General features: G+C 46.0%; 1 protein-coding gene across 1 annotated transcript in view; it reads left to right on the top strand.

Moving 5' to 3' along the window:
* ESR1 (estrogen receptor 1) overlaps positions 1-11,458 on the top strand; it is a 265,211-nt gene extending 253,753 nt beyond the window's left edge. Inside the window, exons 8-9 of the mRNA XM_032407648.1 lie at positions 2,312-2,495; positions 6,541-11,458. Of these exons, the coding sequence (XP_032263539.1) occupies positions 2,312-2,495; positions 6,541-6,775 (419 nt within the window). The 3' untranslated portion in view covers positions 6,776-11,458. The remainder of the gene's footprint in view (positions 1-2,311; positions 2,496-6,540) is intronic.
* Positions 11,459-18,359: the final 6,901 nt, after the last annotated feature.

Raw genomic sequence — 18,359 nt, 5'->3', positions numbered from 1 at the left:
AAGGTGGCTGGGTGTCACCTTGAAACTGCTTGCTCCTCATGTCTTTGGTTCCCTTGAACCAGAACAGGATTATTGGTGAGTGAGGCCAGCATCCCCAGTGGTGACAAAAAAGGAAATTGGTAGAAAAGGCATCATCCAAGTTGGATTAACTCAGCTCTGTGGCCTGGGAGGTTCCCAGGACATCCAGCCAGATGCAGGGCCTCCGGAGATGTGAGGCTCGGATGTGTGTGATGACAGAGAGGGAAGTGAGAGGTAGGGCCAGAGGAGCTCGGAGGTGCCTCTGACCTCCAACCCATGGGTGCACCACTATTCCCACTATCCATCACCTGCATGCTAACCCCAGGGCCACTAGACAGTTGCCCATTTTTCTAATGGACACATTCTTTCTCTATCAACAGTTCACATGGAACATAGGTAAAGGAATCCAGCAATTTCTTTCTTATTTCACTGCCTGTCTATTGCTTACTCGTTCTGTGGTTTATTTGCTTTGGATCCAAGGGTCCCTGGGTACCAAAAGCTACATTAGTCTACTCAACTGCATGTAAGCCAAGATCCTGACCATCCTGGTTTTGTTGTTATTGTTGTATTTGTTTTAAAGCTTAGCCATTTTCCATTCTGGGCCATTACAACTCTGTTTACTGTGAATTCCACGGTGGAGGTATCTTCCCCATCCCCAACCTACGGGCTGCGCTGTGAGCAGTGACTTGTCACCACATTACCGGTATAGAGTCAGGGATTCATAGCGTTGGGGGCCTTAATTTGAAGGTACCAGTGAGGAACTAGAGGGGAGGGGATGAGAAGAAATCTCTTTATGAGGGCTGGTGGGCTCAATAAGGTTGAGACTGAAAGAAGTGTTGCTAAATACATAATGCATCATCTGGAGAAAAATATAGCATCATCTGCATCTTGTAACATGGTATGATTAAGCAGGTTGGAGCTTATTTCTGGAGTATTTACTTGATAGGAAATCCATCCTTATGGTCCCAAGACAAGACTGATCCATCCTGTCCTCCTCTTACTCTGAATACCTCCCACCTCTTTCTCACTCACCTTCCTCTGGTCCTGGGGCTGAGTTCACAACTCAAATAGTCACATTCTTTCAGTTATAAGGGACAGAAACCCCACTCACACTATCTTAAGCAAGAAGGGAATTTGGGGATTCATATGTTAGAAAGGATACTATGGAAGTTCCAAGGTCAAAGGAAAACAATGTAAAGGTAGGACCTCGTGACTGGAGCCAAGATTTCCCCCTGCCCCGGCACCCCACTGCCATGTACCTTCCACCTCTGCTTCCTGTTGCTCAGCTCAGTTCGGCAGGTGAAAGCTCCCCACGGTCAGGGAAGGGGCCACTACTTGAAAGGGGTATTCTTACCCCTCAAGCTCAGCAACCTACAGGGAAGAATTTCTGTCTCACAACTTCCATGTACAATCCCAGAAAAAGCTCTGACTGTCTAACTCAGGGCTAATACAGTCCCAAAGAATAGAGTGACCTGATTGTCTAATTTCTGTCCTGTGGCCCAGGAAGTAGGGTCTATCACCAGAACAAAGGGAGGGGGGGGGGGGGGGGGGGGGGGTTGGGGAAAGAAACCCAAAACCAAACAGCCTGGCAGTGAAAAACAGCAGTTCCCAGGGTCCTCTACACCTCCCCACCCTCATCATAAACCTTTGAGCTGAGGATGAAAAGGCCCTAAGCCTGACCTGAAACGTAACAGCAAATTAGATCCTACCTGGAAAAATGAGCTGTCAATCACTGCACAAATCATTCTTGCTCTCTGGGCATCTTACCAGAGTGGCACATGTCTTCTGAGAGTCTCCATAACAATGACCAGATGTGGTGTGGAGTCAGCACGTGGGGTTTCATTCCCAGCTCTGCTTTGTCCTGGGGAGTTCTCTTAGCAGGTTGATGCATTTTTCTGCCCTTCGGTTTCTTCCTGAGGAAAGGAATAATAATGCCTCTCTCACAGGGTTGTTGTGGGCGTTAATGGGAGATTTTGTGTTGGGGTCAGACCTGACAGAGAGTGGGGGGCTAGTGTTTGCCCCAAGGCAAGCAGTGCCTTTCCTGGGAATCTTGCTGTCAAAGCCTGGAAATTGGCTCATGTACCGGAAGCCGGATGGGTTTCTCAGTGCCCTCAGACATGTATGTTGATTAGGAATTTTGTAGAGTTGCTTAGATCAAATGGGTCCCAAAATTCCCCATTGCTGTGGGTGGGGGGAAGGCGCCGGCCGGGTGTCCTATCCCGCGCACACTGCCCGTCTCCTAGACCTCATCGTCTTTGAGTTTCTCTGTCTCACTCTCTCTCTGCACATTCAGGAGTGTACACATTTCTGTCCAGCACCCTGAAGTCTCTGGAAGAGAAGGACCATATCCACCGTGTCCTGGACAAGATCACAGACACCTTGATCCATCTGATGGCCAAGGCGGGCCTCACACTGCAGCAGCAGCACCGGCGTCTGGCCCAGCTCCTCCTCATCCTCTCCCACATCAGGCACATGAGGTGAGGCACCCTCGGGTTCCCCACAGGAGCCCCGTAACGAACACCAGCCCCCACGCATGTACCGCTGGGCTGGAAAGTGCTGATGCCTGAATGCAGATAGCCCACTTGGCGCAGTTCCTGGCACGTGAGAGGGCAAGGGAGGTGAGACGGAAATCTGTCTAGGGCACGGGGCGGGCCTTCGAGAGCTTTCCTAGAGGGCATGACATTTGCACTCAGTTGGAAGACCACACAAGGTCTCATGGGGGGAGGGGTGCGCAGGGTGCGGGTTGAGGGAGGAAGGCAATGTTTGGTGGTTCACTCTGTCCTACCAGGCAAGGACAGTCTATGAGCACATGTATCCTCTGAAGGCCCTAGGTGCATCCCTTATGGTTCCTGTACCACATTCCCCCCAGTACACTTAGAAATTCTGAGAGAACCTCTGTCCCTATGCCTCACGCCTCACAGAGAGTCAACACTGATTCCTCCATTCCTCTCAGATCCCTCCTTGCCACCCCTCATTGCTGCTACCTGCATGCAAGCCATCATTCCTTCTGGATTTCTGCAGTGGCCACCTCCCGCACCTCCTTGCCTTCAGTCTTGACCCTTCCTAACCCATTCTCCACACCAGAGCCAGAGTGGCCATCTCATACCACATCTCCTCATGTCATGCCTTTATTTAAAACCCTAAAATAGCTTCCCATTGCTCTAGTCCCTTTATTTTGCTTATATAACTTCTGTGCTCTAGCCCTTACTTAACTTTCTAGGGCTTCCTGAGAGTCTGAGCTCTGGCCATAAACGACTGTTCTCCTAGTCATGGGTGAGCTGCAGATTGGCTGGCAGCTCTGTCCATCCCCACTGGGTTCACTCCCACATCTGTGGGACAGCTGATGGAGGCTGGGCACAGCTGGGAGACTCCAGGTTGGCCAGGTGACTCTGCTTCCATGTGTCTTTTAGTCTCCTTGTACCTGCAGGTTAGCTGGGACATATTCTTCTCATCGTGATGGCAGAGGTACAAGCAAGCAAGCCTGCAAGGGCAGTGCATGGTCACGTTTTAGCTGAGTCACATCGACTAATGTTCCACTGGCCAACAAATCACATAATGAGGCTTAAAGTCAGGATCAGGGGCACGTGGCACAGGGAATGGATTTTTGTGAACAGTAAGCTAATCCATCATGGCTTAGATATTCTTTTCAGAAAGGGTCTCCTGACCCTTCACCCAGTTGGGATTTGCACCCTATTCTTCCTGATTGCTGCTGCCCATTTTATTTTTCTCTCTGCCCCAGTTAGACCTTAAACTCTGTGAGGCAGTTACCACAACCCACCTTGGATACCCTGGGTACCCAATACCACCTAGCATAGGGCTTAGCACAGGAACCACTCAATAAATATTTTGTATAGGAGTTAAGGAAGGATATTAGCAAAGGAAATGGAGCCTTTCTGTGCCAAAAGGAGAAAGTGGTCTCATTTCCATTTCAAATAGTCATGTAAAGTGGCTGGCCAGAGGCTTAGTGGATACTATTCCCATGAACAGAGCTCAGCCTGTGGGGGAGAGAGAAAGAAAGTAGAGGAAAAAAAAAAAAAAAAAAGAGAGAGAGAGAGAAAGAAAAAATTCTTTACTCCAGAAAGGCCATAAAAATGAGGTGAAGTGATGATACTAGGGACCAGGTACCCATGTGTGATGAAGTCTATATGACCTTGGGCTTACACCCAGACCGTAGGAATGAAAACGAAATTTCTTTTCTTAGTGGCTGTGAGGGAAGGGCCCAGGTGTCTGGAGGGTTGGCTCAGTTTTTAAGGGGCTTTCAAACCTTGAGATTATGCATCAAGTGGCAAGAAGCTTGTCCCATCAGAGTCCCAAGAATCACCCTCTCTGGAGAGGATCTTGAAAATGGATAGCTTCTTGAGAAAATAAATGTATCTTTCTTCTCTGTCTTCCCCCACAGTCCCCTAGATGGCGTCATACATATTGTGTAGGCTCACAACATTATTGCTGAGTGAATGAATATGTGAGTAAATGGATGAATGAGAATTATTTGAGTATTTTCCCTACCCTATGAATTCAAAATTCCCATTTGATGACTTCCACTTGGCAAAGTTTGAGAGAGAGTGATTGTAGTCTCTGTTCTCAGGGATTCCCTGCGTACCTGGTGTCATAAACGGAGGACTCACCTTGGCCAGGTAGAGTGGGGGACTGCATTCAGAGTACACATTTCCAGTCCTTTCCCATCTGTTTATATTTATGAATATTACAAAGAGGGAAGCAGGGAATGTGTCAGAATAACAATCCTCTAACCAGATTTCCTGGCTGAGAGAGTAAACTTCCCCTTGAAGAAATGTATTAGCTTTTACTCTGGGCTAGGAATTTCAAAGATGTTGTAGAAACCATGTTGCAGATGAAGGTTTTTATTTGTTGGTAGGAATTGCTGAATTTTCAAATCTGTCAACTGCTTTTCAGCAGTAGCAAGCCTAATTATTTAATACCCTGACATATCTGCACTAAATTTACAGGCGTCTGGTAGTTTTATTGGCAACGTATGGTGGAGGGCAGCCGCAGTGAGAGAGCTCTCTAGAGTTTGTTGGAATTGTGTGAAAGGCTGGAGAGAAGCTGCTATTCTATTGAAAGCTGTGAGCATTTTCTCTCTCACTGGGGCACACGCACGCGCACACACACACACACACACACACACACTAATGTTTTGGTGCCTTATTACAGCCAGTCTAAATCACAGAACTCTGTTTTATTAAGCTTGGCCCCAGCCATATGTTGTTACTCAGAGGACTTAACACCAGATTTCATGTGACTATAAATGTGATTCATTAGGTTGCACGAGCAAGACAGTGTGAGGTCCAGCCGGCATTTAACATTAACAGCATTTTAAATGAAAAACAAACAAACAAACAAAACCCCCCACTTAGATATGTAATTAGGTTGTGGTGTTGTAAGACCTGAATAGTCTGATGCCGTGTTTTCATGGCATGTCTCCAACTTGTGCAGACTCTTCCCCTACTAAAAATTGCGAATATTTTCCAGGACACTCTCTTGGTCCTATCTCCTCAGGATACACAATTCTTTCTCAAAAAATCTCAAGATTGCTAAGAGTTGTTCTATATTTTTTCCATTGGTGGTGTGGTGGGGAAAGAGCAGAGTTGTGGCTGGGGGAAGACAGGGAGGACAGAGGTTAAAAGAAGAAATGCCATTTGCCTACATTTCCCTGTGTCCATTTGCCCCATGTTGTCTGAGCATCTAGCACATTCTTGGCACTGCTGTAGGCTGCTGCAGGATGGGCACATCGCTGCCCCTCACGGAGCTTGCCCCCTGTGTGCTGGTGTGTGCGAATGTGGCAAGAATAAGCCTGCGTGTGTCCAGAGAGGAATTTCAGGTTGTCTTAGCGCTGGGAGGAAAACAGAGCAAACGCAAGAGGACAGCGAAAGCCGTAGTGTCTTGAGGTCACTGACTGTGGCAGCAAAAGGCCTTTCAGAGGAGGTGGCACTTGAAGGTTTGGGGAAAGAGCTCCCAGGCAGAGGGGCAACAAGTGCAAACTACCTGAGTCTGGACGTAAAGCGCTCAGTTTCTTCAAGCTCTCTCTGAAAAAGCTCAGTTTTGTTTTTCTTTCTAGCACAAAAACCAGCGTGGCGAAAGAACATGAGCTAGGGGAGAAAGGCAGGGGGAGCTCTGAGAGGTCGGCAGAAGCCACATCACTTAGACCTTGTAGAGCCTGGAAAGAAATTTAGATTTTATTCTGATTAAATGGCAAACACCTGGAAAGTCTGAAGCAAGTCAACTTCTTGACCTGTTTTCCACATTTTAAAAAACTCCCTCCTACACGGCTGTCTCGTCTCTGGTCTCTTTTTAGATGTAATGCTAATAGAGGGGAAGAGAACCTCATCTGAGTCAGGGGAAGGAAGTTACCTGGATAGCAAACCCTGAAATGGCTCTTTAAACAGGGAGAAAAATTGATAGGCAGGTGTCTTTGGAGTTTCCCTTACTTCCCCTCCTTAGGCATTGCAGCAGCCCCGGAGCTTGGGATGCTCTAAAGTGGTCCCCTTTGTGTCTTCCCCCCCGCAGTAACAAAGGCATGGAGCATCTGTACAGCATGAAGTGCAAGAACGTGGTGCCTCTCTACGACCTGCTGCTGGAGATGTTGGATGCCCACCGCCTGCATGCCCCAGCCGGCCATGGGGGTGCGCCTGTGGAGGAGATGAACCAGAGCCAGCTGGCCACCGCGGGCTCAACTTCATCACATTCCTTGCAAGCATATTACATCACCGAGGAGGCAGGGAGTTGCCCCACCACGGCCTGAGAGCTCGCAGCCTACCCCAAGGTCCTGAGAATCCCTGCGGCATTGTACCCACGTAATGCATCACGACAGCAGAGTTCCGCTCCGCACACTCCAGCATGCATCCACCACCGTGGCTTTCTAATACGAGCGGCCATTTGTTTGCTTGCTCAGTTCTTAGTGGCACTCCTTCTTTTGGGAACAGCCAAAGGGATTCCAGGGCTAAATTCTTTGACTCTCTCTCTCTCTCTCTCTCCTTTTGCTACATTACTAAGCGTGAGGATTCTGTAGCTTTTCATGACTGAACTCAGTCTATGAGCTGGGACTCAGGTGACTGTGCATTTAAGCTACTTGTTGAGACCCAGACCTGCAGAGTGGACATTTCATCTCTGTGAAATGCTTTTTAATGGATCTAAGAAAAAGCCCCAGGAAAGACTTGAAAGTGGCTCCTTTAATTGCTGACTGGGAGAAAGCTAGGTCAAGGGTTCATTATGGCATCGTCTTGTATTCCTATAGTAACATATCATTTTATTAAAGTAATACCTTAAAGCTTTTGCTCTGTTGCATGGCTGGAGCTGAATATTCAGTGATTGTCCATTCATTTGCCCTATAGGAATACAAGATGCCCACAGAGAAGGGAGGTCCCCTAATTGTCAAAACGTTGTCAAGTTAATACACTGCACCTTCAGATTTGCTGAATGTTCTTCCACTGGTTTTTGAGAACACTGTACAGGTCGTGGGTTCCAGTTGATTCTTGCTTCCCATGGACCTATGGAAAACAGCAAGTTGATCCCAGTTAAGTCACCTCCACATAGACCAGTTTCCTTTTGAGGGATAAATTATTGGGGTTTTGTTTTTTGTTTTCAATTTATGAAAGAAAGCCTTCTCCCCCCAGGACTTGCTGAGTATCAGCTTCAGGACCTAGTCTTGTGTGGTCTCACACTTACCAGCAGAGGGCGCTCTGCTAAGATCTTCCTGGTGTGTAACTTACACAGAGGGTGAATTCATCACACGTAGTAGTGCCCAGCATATGACCAAGGGCAGTTTAAATCAATAGGCATCCTGGTGACACTTTTAGCCCTGGGGCACTTGGGTCAATAGTAAATGTGCATGATTATTGTAAATACTAGAGAACAGGAGGAAAGTAGGGTAGAAACTGGATAAAACTGAGAGGCTCACGGTGACCCTGCCACAGGCGGTAGCTCTGTCCAGGAGTGCCCCTGGCAGGCCCTGTGTGCACTGTGGGGCTGCCCTGGGACCCGTGGGCACCCCTCCTCTTCTCGCCACCTTGACTGGAAGGAGCAGCAGTAGACAGCTGTGTTCCTCCAGTTGGCCCAGCACACTGTTGGGTGGGGCTGGAGGGCGATGCTTAGAGGCTCCCTACTCAGGCTGCCGGGGACCGGGTCAGACTCCACGTGCTCTTGGTTGTTTAGAGCTCATCCAAAAACCAGGGTTTGGCCTTGGGGAAAAAAAGTACCCCAAAGCTCATTTCATTAAACTTCATAAGCCAAGAGAGCGAGACTAGAATTGGGCCATAGGAATCCTTTGCCCTATAGGCTAAACAAGAAGGGCTCAGTCCAGCCGCAGGGCAGCCTTTCCTAGGCCTTTGATTCTCCAGAGCAACTAGGGTTTATCTCTTCCTCTCAGCCAAAAAGTAAGTTTGGTTTCCTCCGGTGACCTCACTGTGTATGATTCAAACCCCGCTGAGAGGTGATGTGTTACCAACAACCCAGCCGATCTTCTAGGGCTTCCCTTGGGATGCCTGTTCCAAAAAGTGGACTTCATTCATTTTTGATGACTTAGTAAGCGAGCACCAAAGGACTAGGAACCTGGGAGGGCCAAAAAATAAAAAAATAGAGAAGTTTTTTTCATATATGTGCATCTGAATTTAGGGGCAGTTTTGTGTATCTGCAGTAAGGATGTGTTTAGAACATAATTCTTTTGTTGTTTTGTTTAAGAAGCACCTTATATAGCATAATATATATTTTTTTTGAAATTACAATGCTTGTTTATCAGACAATTGAATGTAGTAATTCCGTTCTGGATTTCATTTGACTGGGTTAAACGTGCAAAACCAACGAAAAATATTTAGTTTTTTTGTATAGCTACCTTGTCACGTATGCAGTCATTGATGCGTAGGGCCTGGTGATTATTCATTTAAATGAAGATCACATTTCATATCAACTTTTATATCCACAGTAGACAAAATAGCACTAATCCAGATGCCTATTGTTGGATATCGAATGATAGACAATCTTATGTAGCAGAGATTATGCCTGCAAAGGAAAATTATTCAGGGCAGCTAATTTTGCTTTACCAAAATATCAGTAGTAATATTTTTGGACAGTACCTAATGGGTCAGTGGGTTCTTTTTAATGTTTATACTTAGATTTTCTTTTAAAAAAATAAAAACAGACAAAAAAATTCTAGTACTATAGATGATGTAATACCAGCTAAATCCAAACAATAATAAAGTGGAGGGTTTTACATTGTTCATCTAATGTGTTTGTATTCATGTTAAAGATACTACTACCTTTGAAATGGGCAGAGAACACCAGACGGTTGGAATGTTAGCCCAGGAAAATTCAAATAATTTTAGAAACTCTTTTTATTCTTATTTGAAGTGCCACTAACGGACAGCTGACACTTTGCAGCTGATACTGCTGTTGGGGGTAGGGAACATGTTGTATCTCCCCCTCCCCCGCCCTCTCCGAGGCAATTTAAGTTTTGAAAGATATAATCAACCTGGGGGTTAGGGTAGGGTGGGGAAGTAGGTTCAGGAATTTCAAGAGTGGGAAATACAGTAATAAGAGCCTTGCAAGTATTTTGAGGCAGATGGATACTGGCACCTGGGGTATGAACCAGGCTTCTGTATTCCTCTAGTGCCCTGTGAACTGCGAATGATGACCATTTCTAAAATGGCAGCAGGAGTTCTACGGAAGAGCAAGCATCGTCCGCGGTACCATCTAAGAAATAGCTAGCTAGTGGTCTGTGTTTCTTTTGGCCGCTGCCTGGCTCTGGGCTTGCCGTAAAGATTCTGGAATGCTGTCATGCAACCATCAGAGAGGCTAGTTCATCCAAAGAGAAGACCCTACAGAGGTTGCAAAATCCAGCCCCAAAGGAAATGGAGTCATTGGTTAGAGTTTCCTCTGAGCCTTGCAAGGCCGTCTAACCATGCCATATCCCATGCCTTTTGGGGGCTGAACAAATAAGGGGCTTCCTGATAATTTACTCTCGATCACATTAAGGTGTTCTCGCATTAAAATCTTAGACACTGAAATGGCCATTGAGTTAGGCTGTTGGTTTAGAGAACCCCTACATGAAACCAATTCCAAATCCTTTCCTCTTCATACTTTCCCACTCTGAGATGGACTGTGGATGCCGGGAATGATCACTAGGGCCGCAGTCATAGCTAATATTCACAGGCAAATCTGCTTTGAGAAACTAGTTATTTGGAAGGCAGATAGAGTCGTATAGTAGTTTCTGAGGCTATCCTGCTTCCCTTCGGTGCAAGTCTGGGGAGGATGATCCAGATTACACTGCACACTTCCTAGGCAAACTCCCTGAAAACTTACTCTCAACTGGAGCAAATGAATTAAACTGTGGTCCCAAATATTCATCTTCTCACTAGTGTGATTCCTCTGTTTCTAACTGCATCTCCTTTTCATTTGGGTTAAAGTGAGTGTGACCTCTTTCTATGTCATTTATAATTGTTTTCTCAGTAACCGCTGCCTTGATTACGGCACTTCAATTTTGCACTGTCTTTCAGAGGTTCAAGAAAAATTTCTATTCTTTTTTTTTTTTTGCATCCAAATGTGCCTGAACTTTTTAAATATGTAAATGCTGCCATGTTCCAAACCCATCTTCAGTGTGTTTGTACAGAGCTGTGTACCCTGGAAACAACATCCAGCCCCATGAGCAGGTGCCTGAGATGTGGACCCCTTTGCATTCACAGAGAGGTCATTGGTCATAGAGACTTGAATTAATAAGTGACATTATGCCAGTTTATGTTTCTCACAGCTTATATACAATGCTTTTTGTGCACAGCATATTCTTCAATGTAGAGCTCTTGTTTTATGGGAAAAGGCTTATATGCCAAATTGTGTCTGACGGTTTAATATGCCTTTTCGCTGATGCATACTATTATTGATGTGATTCTGTTTTGTTGCAGCTTCGCATTGTTTAATGAAACACACTTGTAAACCTCTTTTGCACCTTTAAAAAGTAAGGAGTCCAGTGGGATGCTCAAGCACCTGTAAACAATTTTCTCAATCTATTTGATGTTCAAATAAAAAATTCAACGAATGACAACTGGCTTGGTTTCTGTCAACTCCCTTCTTGCTAATGGCTCACCACTGACTGCCTCAAGTCAAGGCGATGGAATGCAGTGAGTCCTGAAGATCACTCGGATGCCAGGCTCCCTCCCCCCAGGCACAGGGGGAAGTGTGTGGACACTGGAGGTAGGCGAACCTGGCCTCACGTCCTGGCTCCACCACATACAAGGTTTATGATCGTTGGCAATGAATTTTTCAGAGCCTCCACTTCCTCATCAACAAAATGGTGACAGTAACACCTAATTCACAGGGTGGTTAGGAGGATTATATGAGGTGCTCTTTAAAATAGTAGTTTTCTAATGGCTAACCCTCTCCCATTCTCTGTGAGGGAGAAGAAGGAAGCTCGAGAGTAATTACTTATGAATGAAGGAGTGATCATTGGAATGAACAATCTGAAACTTGCATGATTTGCTCAAAAACCAATCCCCATCATGATGATAAAGCAGGAATTACCAGTACATTGCCTCCCCATCCCTCCCCGTCCCACCCTAGGTTTCCGTTGTAGGACGCTGCTCCCTTTTCAGAGCTACCTGCAGGCTCCCTTTCCCCCATTTTCTCTGTAATTTAGTGGATGAGTTGGGGGAAAAGAATGGGAGTACTTGAGAGGCAGCATAATAGGGCACCAGGCTCGACAGCCAGATTCTCAGTTTGAAGCCTCATTCTACCGTTTCTCCTGTGACCTCGGCAAGGTAATTTTAACGCGCCTCGGTTTCTTCACCTGTAAAGAGAGAAAATAACAGCGCCGCCCACCTTGAAGTGTTGCTGTGAAGGCCACAGGGGTTAACACGGGAAGCGTTTAAGGACAGTGGCTGACACTGCTTGGCTCTCCCAGAGTCCGCTCCCACTGCGTGTCTGCATTCACTTCGTCGTTAGCGTGAGGTTAGGTTTTTCACACTGAGTCATTTTGATTCCAAGGGGCTCTTCTCTTTTCTTGTTCTATCATCCCTGGGCAAGTTCTTCAATCGCAATTTTCCTTGTTTCCTCATGCCTAAAGTGGAAATGAGAACATCCACCCTACAGGGCTATTATGAGGATTATAAGAGAAAACTATCTAAAATGCTGGTCTAGGACCTGCAGGTAGGAAGCTGTCGGGAGAGATTAGCTACCATCATTATACTCATCACTACCCTCTGTGAGCATTTACATTTGATGGAATCATTGATGGGTTTGGATTTACATTTGCCATTTTTTATTGTTTTTACATGTCTCCTGTCTTTTTCTTTCCTGTGTTCCTCCTTACCAGCCCCTCCTTTTTTATTTAAATAAATATCTTTAGGGTACCATTTTAATTTTTCTCTTAATTTTCTTTTTTACTATTTTCTTGGTGATTGCTCTTACAGTGTGCATCTTAACCTATCATGGTCTTTCTCAGATTAATACTCACTTAAATCTGATAAAATAAATATCTTTGTTCTGAGAGCTCCAGTCTTTCCCCTCTCCTTTATGTTATTATTGTCATATATATTCTATCTATATGCATAAACCCAACAATAAAATGTTATACTTATTGGCTTATACATTTCGTATCTTTTGATTTTTAAAATAATTTCTTAATTAGTTTGTTTTTTAAAGATTTTATTTATTTATTTGAGAGACAGAGAGAGCACCAGCAGGGGGAGGGGCAGAGGGAGAGGGAGAAGCAGACTCCCCACTGAGCAGAGCCCCATACGGGACTGGATCCCAGGACCCTGAGATCATGACATGAGCCAAAGGCAGACGCTTAACCGACTGAGCCACCCAAGTGCTCCTAACTTTGTATCTTTTAAAGAAGAAAAGAAGTGAGAAAACAATATACTTACAGACACTTTTTTCTATCAACCTACATATTTACCATTTTCGGTGTTCTTCATTTCTTCCTGTGGATCTGAGTTCCTGTCTGGTTTCATTTTCCTTCAGCTTGCAGTGTTTCTTGTAGGGCAAGTCTACTAGGAATGACTTCTCTTTGTTGATCCGGTTATGTGTTTATTTCACTTTCATTTCTGAAGGGCGATTGTTCTGAATCTAGAATTCTCAGTCGACAGTTTTGTTTGGTTTTGAGCACGTTGAAGGTATGATCCCAGCCCTGGCTTCTCCTGCATCAGTCCTTTTGATTCTCACCGGTATTGGATGAGTCATCTTCTCCTTGCTGCTTTCAAGATTTTTTTTTGCTGAGCAGCACGGCTATGATGTGTGTAGATGTAAATCCCTACTTGGGATTCACTCAGCTTCCTAGATGTGTACTCTGATGGTTTACATCAGGTTTGTGCAGTTTTCAACCATTATTTCCTCAAATAATTCTTCTCCCCTTCTCCTCTGTGACTTTCATTATATACACATATATACTCCACAGTCTGTTTGTCCCTTATTATCCTTCTCAGAATACCAAGGAATGGAGTTGTCTTCATGTGCCATGTGTTATTTCCAGGGCTCACCAGCTTTGGGGAGAATGTTTAGCAATCCGTGGAACTTTTAAATTTGTCCAGTGCAGCTGGTCAAAGCTGGAATGCTGACTGAAGGTAGATTCTACTCAACGAACTGGTTCCACATCACGTTCTCCAACATGACATATTCTTAAGCCTTTAGGGACGTTTAAATTCAGAACTGCCATATTTAGATTTGCTTCTCCCAAAATACAGATTATATGTCTCAGGGAAGCAAATTTTTACAACTTTTATTATTTACACTATGGAGTATGTGCATTAAAAAGCTAGTTTTATGTTCAACATTCATGGTTGCTTGAAATTGCAGTATATATAGCTACCACCAAAAAGGTAGTGCTAAGTCCAGGTGAGAGATGTTCATTCCAGATAGAGATACACTTTCTAACGGAACTGCCTGCAGACAATCTGGGACACCTGGTTGGAAGTACAGGTGAGGTGAACTCCCTGCAACAGGAGTTTTCTCTGCGTGAATGAGATAACCTCTAAGCCAAAATGTTGAGGTTCTCTCAGCATAAGGAATTATCTTTGATTTTCCTTTCTACCCCAAGTTACAACACATCCACATTCATACACGGAAAAGTACCATTTACTGGGTGTTTCACAATGCCAGGTACTAGCTTTATACAAATTTTTCCAGGTAATTTTTACAGCTATGATATGAGGGTAGATCTATTACTGTCTTTACTTGACCGGTGAGGAAACTAAGGATCAACACAGTTAAGCAAGGTTCCCAGGATCAGTAATCTCATGAATGGCAGACATCCGATCAGTTCTCTTGAGTGTAAACATGATTCCCACTTCATAAACTGGCGTTTGAGCTTCTTGGGAGTTAAAGCCACATAGTACATATGAAAAAATTTTAAAGATTTATTTATTTATTAGAAAGAGAGAGAGCACACACAGGTGTGCATGTGAGTGGGGTCAAGGGCAGAGGGAGAGGGAGAGAGGGTCCCAGGCAGAATCCCCACTGAGTGTGGAGCCCAATGCTCCATCTCAAGACCCTGAGGTCATGACCTGAACCAAATTCAAGAGTTGGAGGCTCAACCCACTGAACCACCAGGCACCCCAATACATAAGAAATTTTAATCAAGACCAGAGAATGTGCTAATTTTGTATTTAAACAAGTTTGACATTTTATGAGCAGAGAAATTCATATGAACTTTTAAGGCAAAATGTGACTCTTTAAAGAAATATGGCATTTTGGACAGGAAGCTTAACGCTATGTCCCTCAAGTTCCGAAAAAAAAAATGTGTCCCCCTCTTTCCGGTGGGTGGCCCTTGGACAGAAAAGCTTGAGAAGCACTTCTTTTGCTATCGTCCCTGACACTTAGTGCCAGAGCTTTTTGGTTTCTGAGGTTGTACCAGGCACCCTTCCTGCCCCTGGTTTGTGCCAAGAGTGGTGGGTGGGCTGAGGAGTGATTTTCCTCTGTACCTTGGCACCGGGAGGAACTCTATTTCTAGCTGATGACCTGAGACCTTGAGGCCTGAGGCAGTGGCACCCCACGAGCAGTGGGGCCTTCAGAGGTGACAGTGGGCCTTCAGAGGTGACAGCGGGCCTTCAGAGGTGACAGCGGGCCTTCAGAGGTGACAGTGGGCCTTCAGAGGTGACAGCGGGCCTTCAGAGGTGACAGTAGGCCTTCAGAGGTGACAGTGGGCCTTCAGAGGTGACAGTGGGGCCTTCAGAGGTGACAGTAGGCCTTCAGAGGTGACAGTGGGGCCTTCAGAGGTGACAGTGGGCCTTCAGAGGTGACAGTGGGCCTTCAGAGGTGACAGTGGGGCCTTCAGAGGTGACAGTAGGCGAGGCTCACTCCCTTTCTTTGCCACAAGACCAGCACCGATCTCATGGCCCAAGAATAAGACCATGGCCCTCGGCCAAGGCACCTGGTGTCTGGGTAGAACAGACAAAATAGTGGCTTTCATCCCAAATAGATGAAAGTCAAGGAAAAAAAAAAAACTGAATCAAGGAAGCATTTGGGCAACATTTTCAAAAGTGATTTTGAAACTGGGTGGGAAAACCTCACACCAGCTAGGAGCAGAGGAAAGGAGTCCAAAGTGGCCAGTTCTGGACCCTTTGCCAAGAGCCAGTTACTCGGAAGGCCACGAGATAGCACTCTGGGTGACTTTCCAAACTCGGTACACTGCTAGGCCTTTCTACAGCACTCGACTGTCATCAGATGTCTTTTCATCAAGAAATCAGTAACTGTGAGAAAAGCCAATGAAAGGTTTGTGAGCTGATAAACATTTTTTATGGGCTGATTGATTGAATTCTTGAGTTCACCCCAGGCTCAACAGAGTTTCAGCTGTAAAGATTCTTGAGTATGTCCACATTTACAACCAGAAAGCACATGTGGGAATACCGAGGACCCCCAAACACAGGCTGGAGGGGAGGAGGAAAGAATAAGAAGAGGGTGAAGTCACAGGAAGGGATCCTGTCACGACCAGTGGGAGCTGCCTTGTGTGTCATCCTAGTGCCTCAAGGACACCAGGTGCAGTTGGCTTCCTGGGGTTCAACCACACCAGGGAAGCATGTCCTTCAAAATGAAGGGAAGGGCTGAAGGTGCCCAACTGGAACTGCAATCTGCTTCACTAAGAATGGATTACAAACCAGAGCAAGTGACCCATTCACTTATTTTTGAATGTATTATTAAATGTTTAAAAACTCCCCTTAACAGTCCTTACAATCGGGGATGCCTGGGTGGCTCAGTCGGTTCAGCGTCCAACTCCTGATCTCAGCTCAGGTCTTGGTCTCAGGGCCATGAGTTCAAGCCCCATGTTGGGCTCTGCGCTAGGCATGGAGCCTACTTAAAAGAAACAAACACACAAAACAACCCCTACAATTGAATCTATTTTTGAATGCAAAAAATAAAATGTGTATAAGGAATATGAAAAAAAAAAACAAAACCAGGAGGTTTGGATAGAGACGCTTGTTTTCATTACTTGGCAATGTTGGTACCACGCCCTTCTAGCCTAGGATCATGAGACCCTGGGGCCAGGAAGTAGAAAGACCTAGACCCAAAAGAACAAATCCAAGGCGGCTCCAGGTTTCATACTATGGGAAAAAAACTGCTAAACTTTGGATTATGTTAAAAAAAAAAGTAATGGGAAGTCAACATCAGAGAGCTTAGAGCAATACGGAGATTTTTTCATTTATTCTCTATGGCTACATAGAGGCAGAAAGATAAAATAGGTTCCCTCTCAAATTTCCTGAGTTCCATTTCCAGTAAAATATCCTGACAAGTGGGTCCTTCTATTCTCCAGCCCCCTACCCCTCTGATATTGGAGACTCGAGCTCTCTGACGCTGGCAGGGCTGCTAGGCCTCGGGGTACCACCAGGAGAAGAAACTGCTTGATGAAGCCCCAGGCAAGGGGTGCCAGGACTTCACAGAATCAAAAGAATCCAAAATCCTGAACAAACAAGGTTTATCACCTGCCACACTACGTCACCATCCGGGTCCTCGACTTCCCACTGCTGCAGAGCTCCAGGCTCACTGTCCTTGCCAGCGGGAAGTACCCACCCCTGAGAAAGGAGCTCCACACAGGGGCCAGAACCCCCGCCCTCCCGACGCTAGCACTCACAGCAGAGGGAACAACGAGGACCACAGACCTGGCAGGTCCTCCAGCTAGGACACAAACAACATGATTACTGACAAGCCAAAGGATTTGCAGAACTTTCTGTGCCTACTACCCAGGAAGGAAGATGCCATTTCCATTCCAAAGATGAACATCACAGCCCGGGCCCTCCCCCCCTCCCCCGTCCCCCAAACAAAATCCAACAAAAACAACTGGGGAAAAAAGAAAGAATTTTCCATGGAAGCCATAGAGGGAGGAACCCCAAAAGGCAGCCAGATTGAGGTATTGGAGGGCTGCCCCAGTGGGGATGTCATTCTGAGACGTCCTATCAGGATAAGGGAGTCTGACTGGCCCTAGGGTCACACTGAGTGCAGCCCTGCAACCAATGGTGTTACTCTTGGGCAACTCTGTCTCCTGGGTGGGCAAACTTTTCTCCTCCTAGAAAAATTTAAAAATCACTGTGTGCCCTGGAAAGCTCTTCCCCATAGCTATTTCTGAAATCAGTTTGATATTAGAGGAAACAATAATCAAATGGCCCGCGTATCTGTCCCTTCATACTTGCCATGCACCACACAGCACACGCACTGATGTCTTCAATCCTCCTGCTGTGGGTACTAGTATTATTGCTCAGGAGGAGAATGAGGAACAGAGAGATTAGGTAACTTGCTGAGATTACACAGCTAGGAGGTGTTCCAGCTACCGGGTTAAACACGCAGGTACTGTGGCTCTTGAGTCTCTGCCGCAGGTGGAGCCTCCTTCATCAGACTTGGACACAAAGGACTTTATAAACGTCCAGGACCTTCGTGCCCCTCTCAGTTTTCCATTCCGATCAGCGGACTCCGTGAGGGTGGTGGAGGAGAGAAGGGGCTGAGCCCCACCCAAAGCCCAGCTTAAGGAGGCAGAATGTTAAAGGAGATTGTTGATTAGGAGCATATTTCAAGGAAAAAGTCTAGCAGGTGAATCTGCGGCTCCTGTACCAGGGAGGAAAGGCAGATTAAAAGCTGCCTCGGCCTTCCGAGCAGCGGCTGCTGTCCCCGCCCCCACCACTTCCGGTCGCCCCCACCACTTCCGGTGACCGGGCTGTCCCTGATGAACCGATCTCACCTGCAACCAGTAACTTCCGGCGGAGAGGGTAGTTTAGGAAGCTGAGGTGTTTCTTGAACAAATCAATCTCATTGGGAGGACATCTCTCCCAGGAAAGCTCTTCTCTGGGATTCACTGAGTACCCTGGTCAGGGAGTCTCCTCTTCTGAAACTGGGGACTTGCCCACCTTTGCCCCTCCTCC

This window comes from Phoca vitulina, unplaced genomic scaffold (assembly GCF_004348235.1).
Source record: "Phoca vitulina isolate PV1807 unplaced genomic scaffold, GSC_HSeal_1.0 scaffold9, whole genome shotgun sequence".
Taxonomy (NCBI): Eukaryota; Metazoa; Chordata; class Mammalia; order Carnivora; family Phocidae; genus Phoca; species Phoca vitulina.
This window is presented reverse-complemented; position numbering and strand designations above follow the sequence as displayed.